At 37.6% G+C, this 22618-nt stretch overlaps 1 protein-coding gene and 1 long non-coding RNA gene across 2 annotated transcripts; one reads left to right on the plus strand and one right to left on the minus strand.

Annotated features, from left to right (window-relative positions):
* Nucleotides 1-7197: 7197 nt before the first annotated feature.
* LOC129942899 (vasotab-TY1-like) lies at nucleotides 7198-7761 on the minus strand. Its single transcript, XM_056052063.1, has 2 exons — nucleotides 7540-7761; nucleotides 7198-7283 (listed from the first exon to the last, which is right to left on the minus strand). The coding sequence occupies exons 1-2, from the start codon at nucleotides 7745-7747 to the stop codon at nucleotides 7225-7227; spliced, it is 267 nt and encodes an 88-aa protein (XP_055908038.1). The 5' UTR covers nucleotides 7748-7761; the 3' UTR covers nucleotides 7198-7224.
* Nucleotides 7762-11906: 4145 nt separating this feature from the next.
* LOC129954210 (uncharacterized) lies at nucleotides 11907-12278 on the plus strand. Its single transcript, XR_008782662.1, has 2 exons — nucleotides 11907-12057; nucleotides 12111-12278. It is a non-coding gene; the product is annotated as an uncharacterized LOC129954210 (long non-coding RNA).
* The last annotated feature ends 10340 nt before the right edge of the window (nucleotides 12279-22618 follow it).

The following is a 22618-nucleotide window of genomic DNA, read 5'->3' on the forward strand; positions in this document are numbered from 1 at the left end:
TTTTTGGCCTTTTGATTTTTTTCTATCTTTTCCCTAAGTTCCTGATTTACTTTTATCCGATAATTTGACATCTTTTGATAATTTACTCTGGAACTTCTGTTAAAAAACATGTCAGATGGTTTTCTGCCAGTGACCGAGTGAATTGTATTGTTATATCGATCGACCGATATGTGTATCAGCTCCCTTAGCTTAAGTTCTTTATACTCGGCTCTCAAACATCGAAAAATTTCGAGAACTGTTGAATGAAATCTTTCAACTTGGCCGTTAACCTCGCTACGATTAACGGGTGTTTGGTACATCTTTATGTCGAGCATTTTGATAAAGTTAATTATTATGGGGCTGAGAAAACTTTTTTCATTGTCTGTAACTAATATCCTGGGGACTGTAAAATAGTGAAGTACTTTCATCACTTTGTCCCTTAGATATAGAGAGGACTTGTTCCTAATGTGGAATAATTTAGCAAACTTTGAAAACTTGTCGATACATGATATAAACTTTTCACCCTGGATTTCCATAATATCCATGTGCAATATCTCACAAGGATAAGAGGGAATAGGAGTAGGCTGAAACATAGGGGTCGCCGGATGTCGATCATACTTGTTTGTAAGGCAAATGTCACAGGACTTTACATAGCGTGTTATTAAGCTATTCATTTTCGGGAAGTAATATCTTTCAAGGAGTTGTTCCTTGTTCTCTCGAGCATTTCTATGAGCTCGCTTGTGTTCCTTACTAATGAGTTCCCACACTCGATTCTCGTCTGTGACATCTTCAACAATTCTTTGTGTCAGCCTAATCTTATAGCTGGAAAACGTTTCCAAATATACCTTTTGCAGAAGTTCCATACAAAGTTCAGGAATTTTAATGCCATTAACTATATTGGGCCTAAGTTTGGCTTTAAGGACAGCTGTTAGGGCAACGTTATCTAGATACGGAGTTGAGAAGTAGTGTCTTATGTAACCGGGATGTGGTTCCTCCATCGAATCAAGTTTATTATCTGAAACCCTGATAATAATCTGGTTTCGGAAAACATTCAATGGAGCTTCCACATGAGGAATCAGATCCGTTGAATCCTGCTCTGCACTGTGCATTGTTCCACTGGCCGACACAGTTGAAGCCGATTCGACATCTTGTGATCCTAAGGAGGAAACCTGTTCGAAAGCTGTATCAGTATCGGATCTACCATCAGCGAAATTTTGTTCGGAAGCTGTGTCTGTTGAAGATGTGTTCTGTAACGCATTCACTTCACATTCTGTTTCAGCTTTAGCTGAGACAGTCGAGTGGTCGTTTACAATATTAAGTCTCGATAGTGCATCTGCTACCACATTTGATTTTCCAGGCTTGTAAATTAATTCACAATTATATTCTTCTATCCTAGCTTTCCATCGCTTCAACTTTGCGTTGTAATTGCGATTACCCAAAGCATAGGTAAGAGGTTGGTGGTCAGTGAATATTTTAATTTGTTTTGCACCATATAAATAGGATCTCAGGTTATCCAGTGCCCAAACTATCGCCAACATTTCTTTCTCATTTGTGGCGTAGTTTTCTTCACTTGCGGTTAGTGATCTGGAAATAAAGGCAATTGGTCTTTCCTTACCTCCGTCTCCTTGGGACAAAACTGCTCCAATGGCTATGTTGGATGCGTCAGTAGTAAGAGAAAATGGTTTACTAAAATCTGGGAATGCAAGTACTTCAGCAGATGTGAGGAGCTCTTTTAGGTCATTAAACGCTTGTGTGGCTTTTTCATCAAGTTCTATTGATATTTTCCTTGATTGGTTGGCCTTGACTTGAGCGTTTTCGCCTCTTGTTAAATTGGTAAGGGGTTTAGCGACTTTGGCATAATCTCTAATAAATTTTCTGTAATATGAGGTTAATCCGAGAAACGATTTAAGCTCCTTCAAATTACTTGGAGGTTGTATGTTTCGGATAGCCTCAATTTTCTTTTTATCAGGTAATACACCATTGGCCGTTATAACATAGCCAAGAAACTCTACGGAAGTGTCCATGAAATGGGTTTTTTCAAGGTTCACTTTTAAGTGAGCTTCGTTAAGCCTTCCGAGGACCATGTCAAGGTTTTTTAAATGCTCTTCTTCATTCTTGCTAAAGACTATTATGTCATCGATATAGACATAACATATCTTTCCTATGAATGGTTTAAGGACATCATCAATTGTCCGTTGGAAAATAGCTGGCGCGTTCTTGAGTCCGAATGGCAATCTCAAGAACTCATACTTACCATTCATGGAGGAAAAGGCTGTTTTTTGAATGTCTGAGGGTTTCATTGGAATTTGGTGAAATCCTGACGTTAAGTCTAAAGTCGTGAAGTATTTAGCATTTCCTAGACTGGCGAGAGTGGCGTTTATATCCGGTATGGGATACGCGTCCGAAATAGTCACGCTATTAAGTCTTTTATAGTCGATGACCATTCGATATTGTTTTTCACCATTAGGTTTTGGTTTCTTAGGAACTACCCAGATTGGAGAATTGTAGGGACTTTTAGAGGGTCTTATAATCCCTTCCTCTAATAGGTTTTTAATTTCCTCCTCTACGACTTCCCTTAGGCATGTCGGATAAGGATAGCACTTCGTGTATATTGGTTCGTCCGTTCTTGTCCTAATTTCTGCTTGCACCGAAGTATCTATAACTTCATCAATGCTAATTGGTCCAAAGAGCGATTGGTGTTTGTCAATTAATTTGTGTAGTTCTTGCCTAACGTCGTCAGAAAGATCCTCATTAAAGACAGCGTTGATTTGTCTTGATAACTTTGCCTTGAGTGGAATCTTCAAGTTAGGTTTGATGGTAAGAATGTTGTTTTTCCTATCAATGACAGCTTCCAATTGCTTCAAAGAATCATCCCCAATGATACCATCGAAGGAATCAAGTCCAGGAAGAACAAAGAATTGGAGGACAGTATCATTCCCAATGTTAGAAAAAAATCTTCCCTCGACATATTTCGATACTTTGATACTGCCACCCGCGGATTTAACAGAAAAAGGTTTTTGTAATGATATAGAGGGCTGATCGATTTTGGAACTAATGAAGTTCTTGTTGGCCCCCGTATCAACAAGAAACTTCAACACTACTCCATCCTTTGTCACATACTCTAAGTATGGTACGCTAGATGGCCCTTTGTCATAAAATTTATTTCGTCAGAGGTAGCCTCCTCTGCGGAAGCAGAGTATTCTTCTAGGTCCTCACCATCTTCTACCTCAATATTATAGAGACGTTGCTGCTTGTTGGGGAAGTTGTCAGAGGCTGATCTACGCTTGAATGGGTTGCCTTGGAGCTTTTGGCGGTTGGCATAGTTGACCTGTTTGCTTTGAACGCTCCTATCGACTTCCATCTTTTCTGCAGGCTTTGGTCCGACTTTTGGTGGTTGGACATCTTCGTAATTCGATTGCCAAGCTAACCTGTTATTTCTCCCTATTTGGTTTTGCTGAGGCCTTTTGGGGGGAATATGGGGTCTGAATTCAAGACTCCTGAAATTTTGATTTATTGGAGACGTAATGCTATTCTGAAAGGTAGAGGAATGCACTGAATTGTTTCTATAATTGAGATTCTGTATTTCCAGGCAAGCAGAATATGCCTCTGGAAGAGTTCTCGGTCGTTGAATCATCAACATCCTCGAGATATCGCCGTTAAGGCCACGCACGAAAACATCCAGTGCCCTATTCCTATACGTTTCCACCAAGGCCCGTATAGTTTCTTCGCTATACGATTCAGTTTTTATTTTGTTAACCATCAAAGATAATTGGTGGTTAACAGCAGCATAAAAGTCGTCCAGCTTACTGCCCTTCTGAGCAAGTTGGTTCAACTGATGTTCGAGAGTCCTTAAGTCTCGCTTATCAGCATAATGCAATGATAGGCAGGATTTCATCTCGAGCCAGTCAGCGTCAAAAATATTATAACTTACTAAAGCGGCATCAGCAGGACCTCTGATTTTACCCCGAATGTGTTGTAAAATCGCACGGTAAAGCGGTTTTGATTTAACTATTTCATAGTCTTTAAGGATTCCCTCTACAGTATGTATCCATGATACATATTGAGTAGGATTTCCATTAAAGACCTGAAGTTCTTTAACGCAGTCAGGTAGCTTACTTATTTCCCTGAGATCAGCCTCTGTTTGAGGAGGACTAAGCTCAAAATGGCTAACAGCCGAAGAAGGTGCAGCTGAGGAGGCTGACGAATTTGTTTTTCCTTCGACAGCTTCGATTCTCCTCTCAAAGCTTTTCAATTGGGAAATCAAGCTACTGACTGCCCCAGTCAATTCAACAATTTGTTGGGCGACTTGATCCATAGTTTATGTTTTTATTTTAAAAATCTCTCTCAAAAAATAAAATAAGAATAAAAAAAATGTAAAATGTAGGCTTACCTTAACAGACACTAGGCACAGATTATGAAAGATTATTTTTCACCTTATTAAACTTCTTTTTTCTTTTATATCAAATAACTGCACACACTCACACTTGCACAATTAATAACAATTAATAAATTAAATATGATTATTCTTTTCAAATTAGGAATAATATATATATATCTTTTCTTTGAATAGCTTAATGCTTCAAGGATCACTTTTTCTATAGAATATAGATAAATTATGGGCTCTTTTTTCCCACTCACACAATTATCATAACTTCCTCGCTTTAGTCTTTAGTCTTTTAAAAGATATATATTTTTTGTTGAAATATTTTTCCTGAAAAAAAAGGGTTTAGATTTAGTACTCCCCTTAACCGACGGAATAGGGTTTCCAAGGAACCGTGTTGCGTGGGAGGTGTCGTTTGAATCCCGTTTAGCCGCAAGCAGCCTACTAATGGAACGATCACCATCACCGTCGTATCCTTTAGCCTTAACAGATATTCGCATGTTCCCATGTTTATGCGAAAAGTTTAGTTATTATCCAAAATGGTCAACTGTGTTCCCATGTTAACAGTGACGTTCACTCAAATAGAGCGTATTGGTAATGAACTAGGATCTACAGGCGAAAAGGATACAGTTTTGCAACGCGGTCCCTGCTCGGGCGCCAATTAACGAATCGCGGATTCGTATATGAAAAAAAAGCGAACGCCAACCCCTGAGGGGCTGGCCCAACGGTTCGACTTACGGGATAAATAAACGGTTATTAAATTTGACAATATATTTATTTAACGACTAATCAGGTCCGGGCTCACAATTGAACTGATTAACTTAAAACTAATTCCCTAAAATAACACCTAACGGCGTGCATCGATGATTGCTGCGTCAGCGACCTTGATACTCGTAGTGTCGGTGCATTCACCTCAATGCACCGTTGTCCAGAATATGATACCCACCAATCGTGGGAACTTATGAGAATATGCTGTTATGCTGAATTGGCAAATCATAGTCGCGCGTGTTGGCGCGAGGTGTTAACTGGGTCATATTCATGAACGCAATACGATGAGTTTTGAATTAAAGGGAATTCCAAAGAAAAAGCAAACAAATTATCTCCCAGGGGGGTCATGACCCCTACGACCCCCCTGGATCTGCCATTGCTTCTTCGAACACCATTGGAATGCTGAAAGAAGTAGACGGTACCGTGATAAGTTCGGTGAATGAGCATTTCCGAAAGTGAAAAGATCACTTTTCCTCGGTTTTAAACCGAGTGTTTGCGCAAAACACGTGCAGCCGATACCTTCTGAAGCGCTTGAAAAACTAGTCCCCGAATTCAGACCGCACCTCCCAGTAAAGATGACGTCGTTGCTGAACTTAAGAACAACAAAGCGGTAAGACTTGATGGAATTCCTGCAGAGCTTTTATAAGCAGCGCCAAATTCATCAAGCCAACTGCTTCATACGCTCATAAAAGAAGCCTAGACCACCGAAAGCTTCCCCCATGAGAAGAGGGGAATTATTGTCACCTTGAGGTCACACTCGATGCCGAACAAGCAGGATTCCGCACTCGATTCTCCTCTATTGATCATATCAACATCCTGCGGATCATTATTGAACACTGCGTTGAATATCGATCACCACTGCACCTGCTGTTCATCGACTTCGAGATGGCCTTTGATAGCGTTAACAGGGAGAATATATGGTTAGATTTGCGGAGGAGAGGCATCCCAGAAAAACTAATTGCTATTATTAAAACAATATGTGATGGATCCAAGTGTCAAGTTCTGCATGATGGTAGGTTGTCAGAAGACGCGTAGGCGTAGTAGAGGCCCTATGCCTCTAAAGGTTTTCCCAACGGACTCAACAGGTCTGAGAACCTAATCAAGTAAGTAAGTACGAGTATAATCATTGTGTTGTACAGTAAGTTTAAACAATTTTCACGAGGATCATTGGCGCCCCTCATTTCCGCTGATTGGTAGATGAAGTCATTCCCTCCTTACCCAACCCAAGGCGTACATTTTGCAGTGCGATTCTCTTGGTTCTAGAATTTTTTACTGTGTTTCGAACATCATCCTCTTTTCCTTTCATGTTTTATTCTTGTCCTCTTCAATTTCGCCTAAAAGTTCACCTAAAATTTAATTAGTCAACCCTTCACCAGTTTTGTCTTGCCCCTTCAAAAACCTGAAAAGTATTCCTCAATATTAAATCCATTTGTTTGTATTAATAAACAAAATTCTTATGAACTGTAAACATCATCACTAGTCATGGCATCATCATTGATCATTATTTCAATATTTTCACCCTTTGTCCATTTGAAGAGTTTGATTTCTAGAAAAAAAATTGGATGTTTTAACTCTCACCCAAGCATTTGCACAGCTTTGCTCGTATATCTTGTCCGACTTTGATTGTGATACTGGTGGCGTGAAGGTTAGTGCGTATGACTGTCATGCTAGAGGTCTTGGGTTCAACTCCTGTCTGTGCCATATAAAGTTTGTTCAAGGATACTGCCTATTGCGGGGAATTGACAAATCATCCAAGAACAATTCTTGTCATGAAAAGTGCTTTCTCAAATTAATACTCGCAAACAGGAATGATTGAGGCTGTTGTGCTATCTAATGTATGTACCCCTTCTTCTGTTTAACGGCCATTATCGAAAACGGAAAAGCCAGCGTTACCAAATTAAAACCGTATTGAATGATTTCCTATACATAATATTGGAACTTCTTAATTAAGTACTGAAAGAAAAAAATTAGTTTGTACATAATTTTCTTTATTTAACTTTATTTTTATTTTAAATTAAAACTAAATAACTATAATAAATTAACAGATAAACAAACTATAATTTGACGTAAATTAATTGAGCTTCTTATTAAATTTATCATTTATCAATATTCATGTCGTCATGGATTTGGCATGGATATGGAATGCTTGTATAAACTGGAATAAAAACAAACATTGAAATTAATTACAACTTTAAAACTGTACACATTGCATAAAGGTAAATTAAATATATGAGATAAAAGTCATTTTAAGACTATCTATTCAACAAATAGATGTTAACTGTCATAATTTAAAATTCTTTTGAAAATAAAAAGTATTGGTAGTTTTTATTTATGTGTTAAAGTATACTATTTGTATACTCACTTTACTATTTATAATGTTGAGTTTTGTGTACAAAAAGCATAAAACTTACCTTCATTAGCCGTTAGACAAGAATTAATACCATCCATAATGCACTGATTTCCAAAGGTTCTTGTTTTTCCTCCAAATTTCCGCCCACAAACTGGATCAAAATCGTAAGTGCAAATATAACTACAATCATTGCCCTCTTCTCCAGCCCAAACATCTGCTATCTGAAGAACAACGAAAACTAAAGCTACAAAAAGAACTAAGAACTTCATCTTCGATAAGGTTTAAATAGGTAGAACTGTGTGGCACTGAATGATAAAAACTTCAAGTGGCATAGGCTTTTATGTCTTGATCGAATGGAAGAAAAGATCTTTAAACTTGTCTGACGCAATTTTTAGTTAGTATTTAGTAACTGATATTTAATTTAATTATAAAGTTATTAAATGTAAGACAACAACAGTTTGGGACCATATGGATTTTTTTTTCAAAACCCCAGAAATTTGTTTTCATTAACAGATAAGGTAGTGTGAAAACAAAAAGAAACATTTTTAAAAGAAACCAAGCATAAGAAAAAAGTAATTCGGAAATATTTTTATTACTCGGATATTTTATAGATCGTTTTATTTTCGCAAGGTTACTCAGACTAGTTATTTGAAATATTAAAACACATCTATTAAATAGTTGTGTTTATTATAAGCTTAAAGATAATTATGTTTATTTTGTACAATTTGGAGAAACGATCTATGACATTGCTAATAATTTGAGAGCACAATTATTATATCAGGCTAACATTATAAGTTTAATTAGTTTTTAATGATGATCAGTAGCGGATGGTGTAAGCCTGAGCAGTATCATGTTTCCTTGGATAACATCTATTAATATGTACTTGACCTAGATTTTGTTCTATGAGAATCAAAAAGAAGAAAGTGTCAATCAATTTCCTAGTTCGACAAACTTCACAATTATTGTTGATTTAATTTAACCTTAAACTTTTATCGTTTTTCAAGGTGAAATTGTATCTCGTGTGTTTATAGAAACACAGTTTCTATATGAGAATAAGAAATAAATAAATAAAATAATGCTTTTTGGTTTATTTCAATTATTTTCCTCTTGGAAATGTACTCCAAGCCTTTTTTATTTCTTTCGTTGCCTTAGTAATTAACCAAGTGCACTACAAGAATGTTCAGTATTGAGTAATAGTCAACAACCTATTTGTACGGCTTAAGTCAAGCAACATCATCGTTCTGGAAAAAATAGTTGTGCAAAACTCAAGCTACGAAAGTCAATTTTTTGGGGTGATTTTTGATCCCGTCGGCATAGGTAGAGAGTGGAAGAGAAAATACAACGACGAACTGTACGGGATGTACGGTGACATTGATTAAGTCAGAAAAATAAATGTCCAACTGCTTAGATGGCCTGGTAATGTTGAGCGAATGGACATCAACGCTCTAGACCGAAAGTTCATCCCATACAATGCAGAAAAACGGCACAACAGAGAAAGACCGGCACTCAGGTAGGAGAGGACCATAACTTACTTGGCATGTGATAGCTAGGGACCAAGCTGACTGGAGACGCAAGTTGGCTAAAGTCCAAGCCCGTCCCTGGCTGTAGTACCACCTTAGTTAGCAAATTTAAGTGGCATAAACTTATATTGGTAGCACTATACCTCATAAAGAATAATAGCTTAGGACTTATGACTTAAAACACTATGGGGATTAAAGGGACCTAGAATTTGTAGGACGGACGTCTTAATTAAAAAATCACTTTTAATGTATAGAATCGAAAAGTGTGTGAGATTATTGAAGTTTTGGGCGGTGTTCGTTAACGTCGGATGAAGCCATTCAAATGTCATCCATGCTCCATGGGAACGCGAATTCCATCGTAACCCGAATGTCATATGGGTGAACTTATACAACCCAAAAGGCGTGATGATTTCAGTTTAAGGTATGTAGGAGGGGTTGATAGGTACCTGATGGAAAGTCTTCTGTAAATCTATTTTTGAGATGATAGTCTTACCGCTAAGTATGTTTGTGAAAAAGTGATGGAACGATTGCGAATAGCGGTGGGGAACTGTTATTGTGTTGAGACTCCTGTAGTCTCCATTCGGCCTCGACGAACAGTCTGCTATTCGTATCATATGAAGTGGGCTGGACCAATTGGATTTTGAGGGACTACATATCCCAGCACACCTAAGCAATTCGAACTCCTTTTTTTCTGCAGCCAGTTTGTCTGTCATTCGTTTCAATGAAGTGCAGAGCTTTAAAGTTGGCTGATGCTCCTGGAGTAATATTTGGAAAATTCAAAATGATGTCGGCGAATGCAAGTTTCGATGTATGAGCTGCGGAGATTGGTAATTGCTGGTAATTGGTAATTGCTGGTTTCGCAGCGGAATATTACTCTTTTACCAAATTGTCGATGGGTACAGCAGTCGTAGAACTGCTCGATGGAATGATCGCGTGTACGCTGGCTGAAAGTTCGAGGCTGACCTGCGCGTGGTGGAGTGAGTGTACGTTGTCGGGAAGGTCGTTGGTGCTTTGTCAACAATTTAGAAAATTCTTGCAATAAATAAGCGACTTCAGACGAGGTTGATGTCGTATCGGCGGAGGTGTGGTGGTGAGATGCAGGGTGCAACCGCATTAAGCTGTCGTTATTTGGCGTTTTTCATATAACGGTGTCGGTGATTCAAGTTTTTTTAAGTGGCAGACGGAAAGCCTATAAATCGAGTAGGACGGCTCCACCTAATGAGTCCTTAGCTGCCTGAACCATCTCGTAGTAGAGCTGGCTAGGTTTTTAGTCGCCGAGAGGCATATCGTGAAGTATTCGGAGTAGTCGTTTTTGCTGGCTGTCGGTAAAATAATTTATGATTTCAGTGCGAATGTATTTGTACTTCTCGATATGCTGGGCTGCATCAATTGTAGATCGAAGCTCGGTAAGCAAACCGTATCGAATCTGCGTCCATCGTGTGCAATACCTGCTCGGAAATAGAAATTCAACAAATAAAACGAATTGTCCACATCCGGCTCAACAACATCAACAGTTTGACTGTCACCGTTTTCAACTTGTTCATCGTCGGGTATCACGTCGAGATCGGGGGTAAAAGTAATTTATTTAAGAGATATGTTTTGAGAAGTGATCTCGTAGTCGGTTACTAATAAAGAAACAAACTGATTTGTAGTTTTTTCATTGCTTGAAGCTAAGCCACATTTGCATCTTCATTAAACATTTTTAGGCGTCTTCTATGGAATCTCGCAACTGAATTTTGGTTTTCCAGTTTTAGGTGGCTTTTGTCGACTCTCGACCGGCGGCGCAGCGTTGCCAGAATTATTCACCACAGACGTATAAAGCATATATTTAAGGATTCTCTTGCTTGGATAACTACTGTTACTTTATTCAGTAACCGCTTGGAAGCTATTTTTAGGACTCTATATTGTAATATTTTTTTCTTTTTTTGTATTCACAAGCACTCAAGGGGTTATTAGTGCCCTTTATATGTGCGAGCGTTAGGAAAATAGGGAAGGATTTAAAAGGAGATAACGGTGCACATTGGCATTGGTCTTAAAGTTCTGAACATCAAAATGGGAGGGAAAAACAGAGTTGGCCAAAGCATTCCACATTCTCGATGTGCTATTAAGGAAAGAATCTCTGTACTTGACAGTACGCCCGAAATTGAACTCAAGGGTAAACTGATGAGCATTCCTAGAAGTGCGAGTATTACGGCTGAATTGTTTAAGGGGCGGAATGCAACTGGCTAATTCGACAGAACATTGTTTGTAAAAATATCTATAAAATAACGAAAGGCATGAAACATTGCGACGGTGTTCTAGCGATGTAAATGTTTCGATTATAGTTCTGTCGCCTACCATTTTTAAAGCCCTTTTTTAAAGCCTTTTAAGAAAGATCAATGATCCATGTATCAAAATGAATTCTTCTTTTAAATTTGGTGAGTTATCTGTTGCTCATATTAATTTCGCATAAAAGTCAAAGTTTTACACTTCATACCTTTGTGTTAAACTGAATAAAATATTATACTCCCTCCATATGACACTTTTTGGGTTTTTTTATGTGTGTTTCTATAAAAATCAACAAAATATTAGAAAAAAGGCATTTTTCTCAAAGTGCTTTTTAGCCACAAAAAAGTATACGCACCACAAAATCAGCTTTATAAATAAAAAATAAAATAAATTTACTTATTGAGTAAATATTATTTTTTTAAATTTATTTTCAAAATATCAAATTTATTTATATTGTTTATTCCAAATGACTCATGGCCATTTTGTTTTGTTAACTCGTACTTATGTATGTATCTTTATAAAAGGCTGATTGCCTTTACCTGAAACATTCGCAATATTGCAGAGTTCAAGAAAACTAAGCAATATGAAATTTGTATCTATTTTTCTTGTATTGGTCCTTGTAGGCATCCAATTGGCATACAATTCCGCTTTAGACGTGGAAGAATGTATGAATAGAGTTTCGTGTATTTTGCAAAATTCTCCAATTTGTGGAGTTAATATCAGCGGCCAAAAAATGTTTTCAAGTCCGTGTGCTATGGAAGCTGAAAATTCTTGTCTTCCACAAAATGAACGTAAGTACTTTTGTTTTTTTTTTTTAAATATAATATTTATTTCTCTATTACAGAATACAAGAGGTGTAATAATTAAATTGAATACAAAATGAGACTTCTTTGACTTTTGAGAATCTGTTTTTCATTACATTTAAAATTATTTTTGTTTGGTATTTTTAAAGTCTAAAAGTAATAAAATAAAGGGAAGTTATTTTGTTTTTTATGTCATTTAAGCATCAGTCGTCAATGCTTTTGAATATAGAACCAATAAATGAAATGCTTCAGAAAGAATTGTGAAGTATTATTTTACCTCAATTCCAATATCGATGCATTGAACTTACAAGTCTAAGAAAAGCCTCTAAGATCTTAAGGAATATATCAGTGAATCAAAAGCAGCTTTAAGGGCTTTGAACAGTATCACGCACAACATGGCTGTTAAAATATTGAACTTAAGAGGTTGTTATTCACGGTTATATATATTTCCCTAGTGTGTCCTTAAAATAGACGTATTATATCGTCGCTATAACCATAGTCCCACTCATTATAGTTCTTTAGTTTTTCTTTTTAAGTTCCGAAAAAATACTTATGAGTCACCAACAAATATATTGAAGAACTTCTTAAAACTGGCAGAATGGCTTTTGTAGCAATAAGCCTATCATATCAAACATACCTTACCGGGTGAGTGGACTTGATATTTCAAAGGTTTGCATCAAGCTCTTTTATTGATAGTATTGATGAATCTCTTTTCTTCATTGGATTATAAGGAACCTTTCTTAACTTGCGATACAAAAGTTGGATGGGTCTGATGTTCACTGGTCTCCATATTGCTCCCGGTTCTGTTCTTTTTGTTCATAAACGATTTCTTTTCTGGGACCTCGAACACAGTTTATTGTTTCGATGATGAAAGTACCATAAGGTGATGATATTAATTTTAGAGCATAGATACTGCGTGTAGCAAAGTGGCTAAGTGGTTGGTACGGGAAATTAGTTGTTTAAATCCCATTAAAAGTGCATCGGTGAAAAATTCTCTACAGTTTTGTAAAAATATACAAAACCTAGTTTTAAGACCGGGTGAAAAGATGTTTTCGTATGATGTTGTGTCTCTTTTTCCGAGTGTGCCTGTTGATGAAGCTATTAAGGCATTAGATGATTATCTTATAGAAAATAATGTGCCAAGTGAAAAAAGATCTGTTTATACAAAAGCTGCCAACATGTGTATGAACCATAGTTTTTTCCAGTTTCGCAGTGAATATTTTAAGTCAACAAAAGGTACAAGTATTGGTAACCCACTAAGCCCCTTCATTGCTGAAATTTATATGGCAAAGCTTGAAATGAAATTGAAAGCTGAAGGTAGTTTACCAGAAGTTTTTTATCGGTATGTGGATGACATTTTTACAATTTTAAAAGAGTCAGAAAGTGATAATTTTTTAAATCTTTTAAATAATCAATGCGAATCAATAAAATTCACAAGTGAAAAAGAAGTGGATCAAAAACTAGCCTTTTTAGACTTGGAACTGACAAGAAAGTTGGACAAAATTGATGTGGCAATATACCATAAGCCAACTAGTACAAACAGAATAATAACTAGTGATTCTTATTGCCCTATTCAACATAAACACGCGTCGTTTCATTCCATGGCACATCGTATTGTCAATCTCCCACTATCTATAGTAAATTTTAAAAAAGAATATGAGTACATACTTGATGTAGCTATTTTAAATGGTTATTCCAAGACTCTTGTGGATTCCATTATAAAAAAGCATTCAATGAAAGTGTACCAAAATGAAAAATCAACTTTGTTTAAGAAAAATTGTTTGGATTCCAGGAATGAAATGAAAAGAGAAGTCTTTAATTATGTTCCAGAAATAATGAACAAATTTAAAAACCGTTTAAATAAACATAACATTTCACCAGTGTTCTCTAATAGCCAAAAATTAAAAAACATTTTTGCATCTACAAAAGATAAAGTTGACCAAGAACAAAAATCGGGAATTTACGCTATTGAATGTGGAGTTTGCAAACGACGTTACATTGGACAAACAAAAAGAAGCTTGAATATAAGATTTAAAGAACATTGCAATTGCATCAAAAAGAAAAAACAAAAACAATCGGCTTTTGCCGATCATGTAATTGCGGAAGGTCATGGTTCTGATGAGAGAGAGCACATCATAACATTACTAAAAAATGTAAACAACTTTAATAGACTTGATGCTTATGAAAGCTATTTTATTGAAAAAGAAAACAACAATTTGAATGTGGATGGAGGAGACATTCAATCACCTTTGTTCTCTCTTGTATAGTTTTTACTTACAAAAAATGTAACTGTTTCTTCTTCGCTCTGGATTTACCAAAACTAATAATTGTTTGGGTCAATTGAGTTAGTGCTGATGATGAGCGCCACTGAAGCGTCCGAAATGCATTCACGTGTAAGTCATTTATAATTAATGTTTAATTTGTTTTTTTCGTTAATTTGACTAAATCGTTTGTGTGAAACAATAAGGTGTTTATTTGTAATTTTTGTTCGCAAAGTTATATGTTTCCACGAAGTTCGGATATAATGTCGTTTTTGACAAAAATGTTTGAATGTATAAAGTATTTTGGATTTTTTTGGTAAAGGAAGAAATTTCTGATCTTTTCTCATTTGGCTGTAATCATGTATCCTAAAAGGCCTTCATTTGTCAAGAACTTTTGTACAAACCATATATTTGGACAGGTTACATTATTAAGCGAATTAGTCTTTTGGACGAAATCCAGAAAAGGGTTTGAAAATGATACACAATATAACTATGAACGAATTTCTTATACATCGCTTTAATACGCATTCAATGTTCCATTACGTTTATTGTTTTATCGATATTTTTCAAAAACAATATGTTATGGAATTAGAGACTTGCAATGGACAATACTGCAATTTGAATTGTTTCTTCAGGAATGTCAATCAGTTTACCTTTGACGAACTAGGAACTATTAGAGGTATAATGTAGGCTTCCAAATCACAGGCACCCGTATACTTTTCCTACTACATTCAACTAAACACTTTGATTTTATTGGCTTTTACAGTAAACTGGTAATTTCAGCCCATAAGCTGTATGACAACATCTTCAATTAATACTAGTTCACAAGAAATGTAAAGCTGCACATCACCGGAATACATGTGCAAATTAGCTTCTCAAATAATTTGAGTAAGATCATTTCCGAATATTGTAACAAGCTGTGGACCCAATATAGATTCCTGAGGAACTCCATTTCATAAATGTTTGAACTTTGGTCCAGAATCTTAATTTAAAAACACTTATTCATGTTTTTTTTTGTTGATTTTTATTACGTCCGATTTTTCCATAAAACTGACGATGGTAGATCTATCAAGTCTTTTGGAGTAATATAATTCTTTAGCTCGTTGTATTTTGGAATTAACTTTTTTACGAAGTGGTCTGTCCCTACAGCGCCGTCCCTCGGAATTGGATTTGAAAACCTTCCGAGCTATAGCGTTGATGTCCATTCGCTCTACATGGCCCAGCCATCTTAGTTGTTGGACTTTAATTCTGTTTACCAGATCAGTGTCGCTGTACAACCCCTTCAGTTCGTCGTTGAATCTTCTCCTCCATTATCCATCTATGCAGCAGGATCAAAAATCATCCTAAGAATTTTTCTCTCAAAGCATCCTACTACGCTCTCATCTTTTTTCGACGCGATGGTTTTAGATGCTCGAGAGAAGACTTTATTACACAATTGCCTTCTAAGTGCAAAGAAGCAGCGATTTGCAAGAGTTATTCTTCGTTTGATTTCAACGCTGGTGTCGTTGTTTGAGTTTATAGCAGTGCCTAGGTGGACTAAGTCCTCAACAAACTCAAAGTTATAGCTGTCCGTGGTTACGTTTTGTCCGAGTCGTCGTTGTTCAATGTCCTTTTTTGATGACAGCATATACTTGGTCTTGTCCTCATTGACCACTTAACCCATCTTCTCCGCTTCCGTCACCATGATCAAAAACGCTCCACTGACATCACGCTTTGATCTTCCAATTATGTCAATATCATTTGTGTATCTGAGTAATTGGATGGAACTTTGGAAGATTGTGCCTCTAGTGTTAACGGTTGAGTTTTGCACAATTCTTTCCAGAACGATGTTGAAGAAGTCGCATGACAGTGCATCGCCTTGTCTAAAACCTTTGTTGAAATCAAATGCTTTGGTGAGATCTTTTCCTAGTTCGATAGAGCAGCGTGCATTCTCCATCGTCATTCTGCACAAACGGATAAGTTTAACAGAAATGCCAAAACTAGACATTGTTCTGTAGAGCTCTTCCCTATAGATGCAGTCATACGAAGCTTTAAAATCGATAAAGAGATGATAGGTATCGATTTGAAGCTCCTGGGTTTTATCCAAGATCTGCCGTGATTTGAATATTTGGTCAATGGTGGACTTTCCTCGTCTGAACCCACACTGACCAGGACCTATCAGGTTGTTGACGAACGACTTCGGCCGTTCAAATAACACGGCAGAGAGGATCTTATAGGCAATATTAAGGAAACAGATGATTTTGTGGTTGGCGCAATTAAGAGGGACTCCTTTCTTATGTATTGGGCAACTATGCTGAGATTTCACTCATCGGGCATGCTTTCTTCCGACCATATTTGCAGATAAATTGCTTTAAATAGTTTGACAGCGATGCCATCAGCTCCAGCAGTTTTGTTGACCTTTAGTATCGATATAGCTATCTTCACTTCGTCGAGGTCGCGTAGGCGGAAATGTTGACCTGCGTCGCCTAGGTTGAGTGGTTCTATCTGCCTTACAGCGGAGTTCGGTTCTTCATCGCCATTATATAATTTGGAGAAGTGGTCTTTCCATATTCTCAACATCGACTGCGGTTCTACTTCGATGTTCCTCTAATCGTCCTTACAGGCTTCGGTTCGCGGCTGGTACCGTTAAGAGTTTTTTTTTACAATTTGGTAAAATTTACGAACCTCATTCCTATCGTGACATCTTTCTATCTCCTCGGACGCGCGCTTTTCATGCTCCCTTTTTCATCTAAGAAGCCGTAGTTTCTTTCTCCTCTACTGTTTGATGAACTCAAGAACAGCTCCTTATGTGCAGCGCCGTTTTGTATCCTTAGCTGCGTGTGCTTGCCGGCATTCGTCTTCAAGCCAGTGGTTTCGCTGTGAAAGGAGATTACTGGAATATATAGTTGATGAAAATGTCTAACATTAGCACGGTCACTTACAGAAAGTAGGATGATTTGGCTTTCCAACATTCAATTGACATAGATTAGTTGAGAGCATAAATAGGGTTTCAATGTATAAAGTTTTAAGGTTCCTACAGTACTCCCACCAAAGTATTTTTTCTTCTATTCAATTTTTAAAAAGCAATATTCAATATCATCTCCAGGAGAGGATGAAACAACTTCTGTCGTATATTTTTTGTTTCTGATGTATAGCGACTCCGCCTTCTGAAAAAGTTTAGGCAAGGTTAACTAGGACGAATGCATAGTCTGTCGTGATACCACATTAATCTAAAGATCTTCCTTACTCCTTAAACAGTTGGTTGGCATTTCTTAGATAACTAGGACCATTATTGATGTAGTTAAAGTCTTCCTGACACATTTCTTTTTTACTGAAATAAAAAAATAGATTTTAGCGATTGGTTCATGCAGGATTATGCACCTTGCCACACAACAAATCATGCTAGAAGCCGTTGGTCAGCCTCACTCTATGCCCTGTCATTTGGATTCGTAGCTACGATATGACTTTTTTCGTAGAACCGTTAAAGACAGATGGATGTTATGCCAACAATCCGGAAACGATTCAAACCACTTGAGGCCAATATCATCCAAGCGATCTCCAAGCTACAGCCCAAAACCATCAACATGTTCTTTGAAAATTGTATATTGACAGAGAGTGCTCCTCCAATACCAGGCCAAAACGTGATTGTTAAATTGGATTTTTAAAAAGAAACTTCTTTTTGGCCCAGTCTTTACAAAAGAAAACGGGCATTCTTACTCCATCTTATAAATTCCCAACTTTACATTCTTCAAAAATAGTATTTTATTTCATGTAGGCTTTTAAGGTATTTTTGCCAGAAAAAAACCGCATACCCCAGCAACATATCAAACTTATTGATACACCACCATCACCATAACCCTAACCATCAGCATCACCTTTATGCACTGCACTCGCCTCGAACTGGCAGGACTGTATTATTATTTTCGAAACAAACAATTCATCTCATTGTCTGGCATTGCATATACAAAATTCTGAATGGATTCGACTCGACCTCAGGTTTTATTGTCATTCCCGACGATTCCCGTTGCAACGAAATTCAAAGCTCCCTAAGGAGTTATTTCTTGATTAAATCTACCAGAACAAAGCATTTTCTCTGCAATTTGCAATCCTACTTGATGGTGGCGTGAGTGCGGTGGCCTAGCCAGTGCAGCACCACCACACCGCACTCCGGGAACTCAGAGGCAAGTTTTGGTCTAAAGGTAGGTAAGGTACTACACTTCCATTTCCATTACCATTTCCTTACCATATGAGTTGGTCTGTGATGTTCTCTGTCGGGAGTGAGCGTGAGGCTGCCGGGCTGGCATGGCGGCCTGCCGTTCCGACCACCAACAGAATGAATCAAAGCAATAATATGAATGAGGCATGGCGCATGCCACATCACATGGGTTTTTCATTGGTAAATTATTATTGTTTCTGATGAAGGAGTCCCAACTCATCCTTCCTTCATCATCATCATCACATCACATCACACATCATCCGCATCCAGGTGAGTGCTGATGTTTTGTTGGAATTAAGCATTCGAATTCAACTGAAAAGTAAATTTTTGTTCATAAACGAATATGGAATATTATGAATATTATTATCAACAGAAAAAGCGTTGTCCGTCGTCCGTTTGTCCGGCTGGGCACGGCGTCCGTCGTTGTGCTTCATGTGAATCAGCCGTCAGCCGTCAGACGTCAGGCGTTACTCGTCCTTCCTAAAGCTTTCATCATATAAATATAATACAATGCCATCAATGCATCAAGAGCATTAACAATTGTGGTAAGAGAATTTATTTGGCCATCATCATCTGTGGCCATCGCCAGGTCCAGGCAAGCTGCTAAAGCTATATTGCCTTATATTATTTTACCTACCATACATATAGTATAGGAATTATATAAGTGGGTGGTGGTCCTGCTGTTGGTCAGCCTCACTTGGCTGGAAGCCTTTTGATCTTTTGTTCTTCTTATGTCATTGTTAACTCTCTTATAGTGCGATGTATTGTTCCGAAACGTTCATTGTTCTGTTCTCAAAATGATGAACAACTTTATGAATATTATGTTAGTTGTCATGGGTGAAATGAATTTTGTAATAAAATGTGGTCGTCTTTTTTGTGAAAGGTGCAGGAGGTAGGATATGTTTTATTAAAATTGTCTAAGATAATACGCAAAAGATGAAATTATTGTAGAGTTTAAAATAATAGACGTATCCTTAACAATATAGTAAATAGCTCTCTTTTCATTGAAAGCATGTTTCATAAAGGTAGTCAAAATATGCAAAAGTGCATTACCAAAATGTTAGGATAAATGTTAAAAATCTGTTCCTAACTTTAATGCCTTTTTGTTGGGAAATCTTAAACCTTTTCAATTGAAAATTGTGATTTGCTCGAATACTTGCTTCCTTAAGGTATTTGGTTTCAGAGTTTAGGTTTGATGTAAGATATCTTGGATTTAATATTGGAAAAATCCCTGCTTGAATAAGGAACTTGAGCAGCAATTTGTCATTTTTGTTGCTCATTAACTCTCGCCATTTTCCATAGTTAAATCTTTTAATGTCGAAGGCGCACTCTATCGGTCGGCATGGATCGCTATACAGAAAAAGGACAAGCGTTTGGCGTTGATCTCACCGATGAATTTGACGTGAAGAAAGGTTTTATTAAAGGCGATGCACTGTTGTGTGACTTCTTCAGAATTATGCAATACTCAACCGTCAACTGTGGAGAATCCATCCAATTACTCGGATGCGACGTAAATATTGACATAATTGGAAGATGAAAGCGTGATGTCAATGGTGGTTTTTGTCAAGGAGGGCAAGACCAAGTATATGCTGTCCTCAAAAAAAGACATTGAACAACGACGTCTTGGACAAACCCTCGCCATGGACAGCTATAACTTTGAGGTAGTTGAGGGCTTTGTCTATTTATGCACCGCTATACACACCCCACCGCCGAAATCAAACGAATAATAACTCTTACAAATCGCTGCTTCTTTGGACTTGGAAGGCAATTTAGAAGTTAAGTCCTCTCTGGAGCACCTAGAGTCACCATCTATAAGACGCTCATCATCCCGGTTCATATTTACGGCGCTAAGGCTTGAAAACTTGTGAAAAAAAGATGAAAGCGTGAGGTGATTTTTGGTTCCGTCTGCATAGATGGAGAGTGTAGGAGAAGAAACACAGACGAAATGTATGGTTTATACAGCGACTTAAGCACTATTCACATGAGCACGACCAACGACCAACGAATGAACGAATATTCGTCGATTTTGACATTTCTTTCACATAAAAGTTTTTAATTCGTCGCGAATGAAGTTTGACAAGCCAACCACCATTCACCACCGAAACCAAAACAAGAATGATTTTTTTATTAAATTTGTTTTCTTAAATTTATTAATATATGATATTGAAAAGTAAAAGTATGCATCATAAATTAAATAGAAACCATATCGCTATCGATTTGTTAAGAATTTGTGTGGAAAAATGTCTTCAAACGTATATATAATTAGCAAAGCCTATAATATTAATAAGCTAAAGAAGGTTCAGAGAACAGCTTGCGTGGGCACCACAGGGGCCATGCGTACTTGCCCAACGGACGCCTTAAACGTTATTTTGGATATTCTACCAATCGACCTTTTTATTAAATACATAGTTTCCTGCAGCACTATTATAGGCTGAAGGAATCAAATAGCTGGTTGTCAAAACCTTATGGTCACAGCAACACTACGAAATTGATTCCCTCAGATATTATCTCGGTAGACACTGACTACTGCACTTCTACTTTGAACCTTAGTAAGGGTTTTAAGGTTATTTACCCATCGAGAGAAGATTGGGAGGATGACATCGTGTCGATAGGTTTCGACACAACCATCTTTACTGACGGCTCAAAGGTGGAGTGCGGAGTTGGTTCTGGGATCTTTTCTGAGTCCCTAAATGTAGCCAAATCCTTTAGGCTTCCTGACTTTAATAGCGTTTTTCAGGCTGAACTGCTGGCAATGAGGGAGGCATGTAAGATGCTTAAACAAAACCCAAACCAAAACCGAAATGTGGCTATCTTCACAGACAGTCAGGCAGCTGTCAAAGCCATTAACTCTGCCATATCCTCATCTAAATTGGTCCAGCAATGTCGCGATGAGCTTGCGAACCTGAATATTAACCTCGGTGTCACCCTGATCTGGGTTCCGGGCCATAGTGGTATCGTGGGAAATGAACGGGCTGACGAGGTAGCCAGGCAAGGATCGGCCCTTCATAGCTCACTTGCGGAAATGGTTAACATTCCTCTTGGTGCTACGAAGGGTAAAATCGTTTCTATCTACCAAATTGAATCAAACCGAAGGTGGAGCAATTTACCCAACTGCATTATATCTAGGAAGATATGGACCACCTATAACAAAACCCGTACAAACGATCTTCTATGCATGCCAAGGCAAGACATAGCCAGTATTGTTGCGGTTTCTACCGGACATTGGCCTATAGGTGTTCATGCAGAGAATTTGGGTATCTCTTACAACACCTATTGCCGTAGCTGTAGTGACCAAAGAGAAAGTGAAACCATAATTCATTTCCTCTGCAAATGTCCTGCTTTGACAAACACCAGAATGAAATGCTTTGGAAAAGCATTCTTTCAAGAACTTGATGAGCTATCTGAGACAAAGATTAGAGACCTAATCTTTTTTCTGAATGCGACAAAATGGCTCTAACATAATCGCTATGAAGCTTCTCTATCAATCTATCCCTTTCAATCAAAGGTCAAACGAGTTTTTGGTATCAAAACGGCGCACTACAGCGCTATTTGGATCTCAGGCTAGGTTGCCTTGAGATCGCCATTTCTACCTACCTACCTATATAAATTCAAATTTTGTAATTCATTCGTCGTTCGTTGGTCGCGCTCATGTGAATACTACTTTAGATTGCTGCGTCATGTAGAGTGAATGTACATCAACGCTTTAGCCCGTTTTCAATTCAGAGGTTGGGAAGTCTACGACTCCTCAGTTGGCGAACACAGGTGGGAGAGAACCTAAACCAATTCGACCAGAAACTGGAGACAGGTATGTATCTAGGGACCGAGTTGGATAGAGGCGTATGTTGGTTGAGGCATAGTTCCATCCTGACTGTAGTGTAGTAAGTTATTTCTGTGTAGAAGTACATTTTCGCGCGTTCCTCGCAGGGCTGAAAACATCAAGAGAGTCCGTGAATTTTTAGTCTGGGGCGCAGAGACACACGTCTTCTTTGAGTCTCAAGAGGCAACAAGTGCGTACAATTTTAGACGAAGATTAAAAATTTCATTCGAAAAAACTCAAGGTGAAAAAATACCGACAGACAATGTTTCGAAAATG

Source organism: Eupeodes corollae, chromosome 1 (assembly GCF_945859685.1).
Source record: "Eupeodes corollae chromosome 1, idEupCoro1.1, whole genome shotgun sequence".
Lineage (NCBI taxonomy): Eukaryota > Metazoa > Arthropoda > Insecta > Diptera > Syrphidae > Eupeodes > Eupeodes corollae.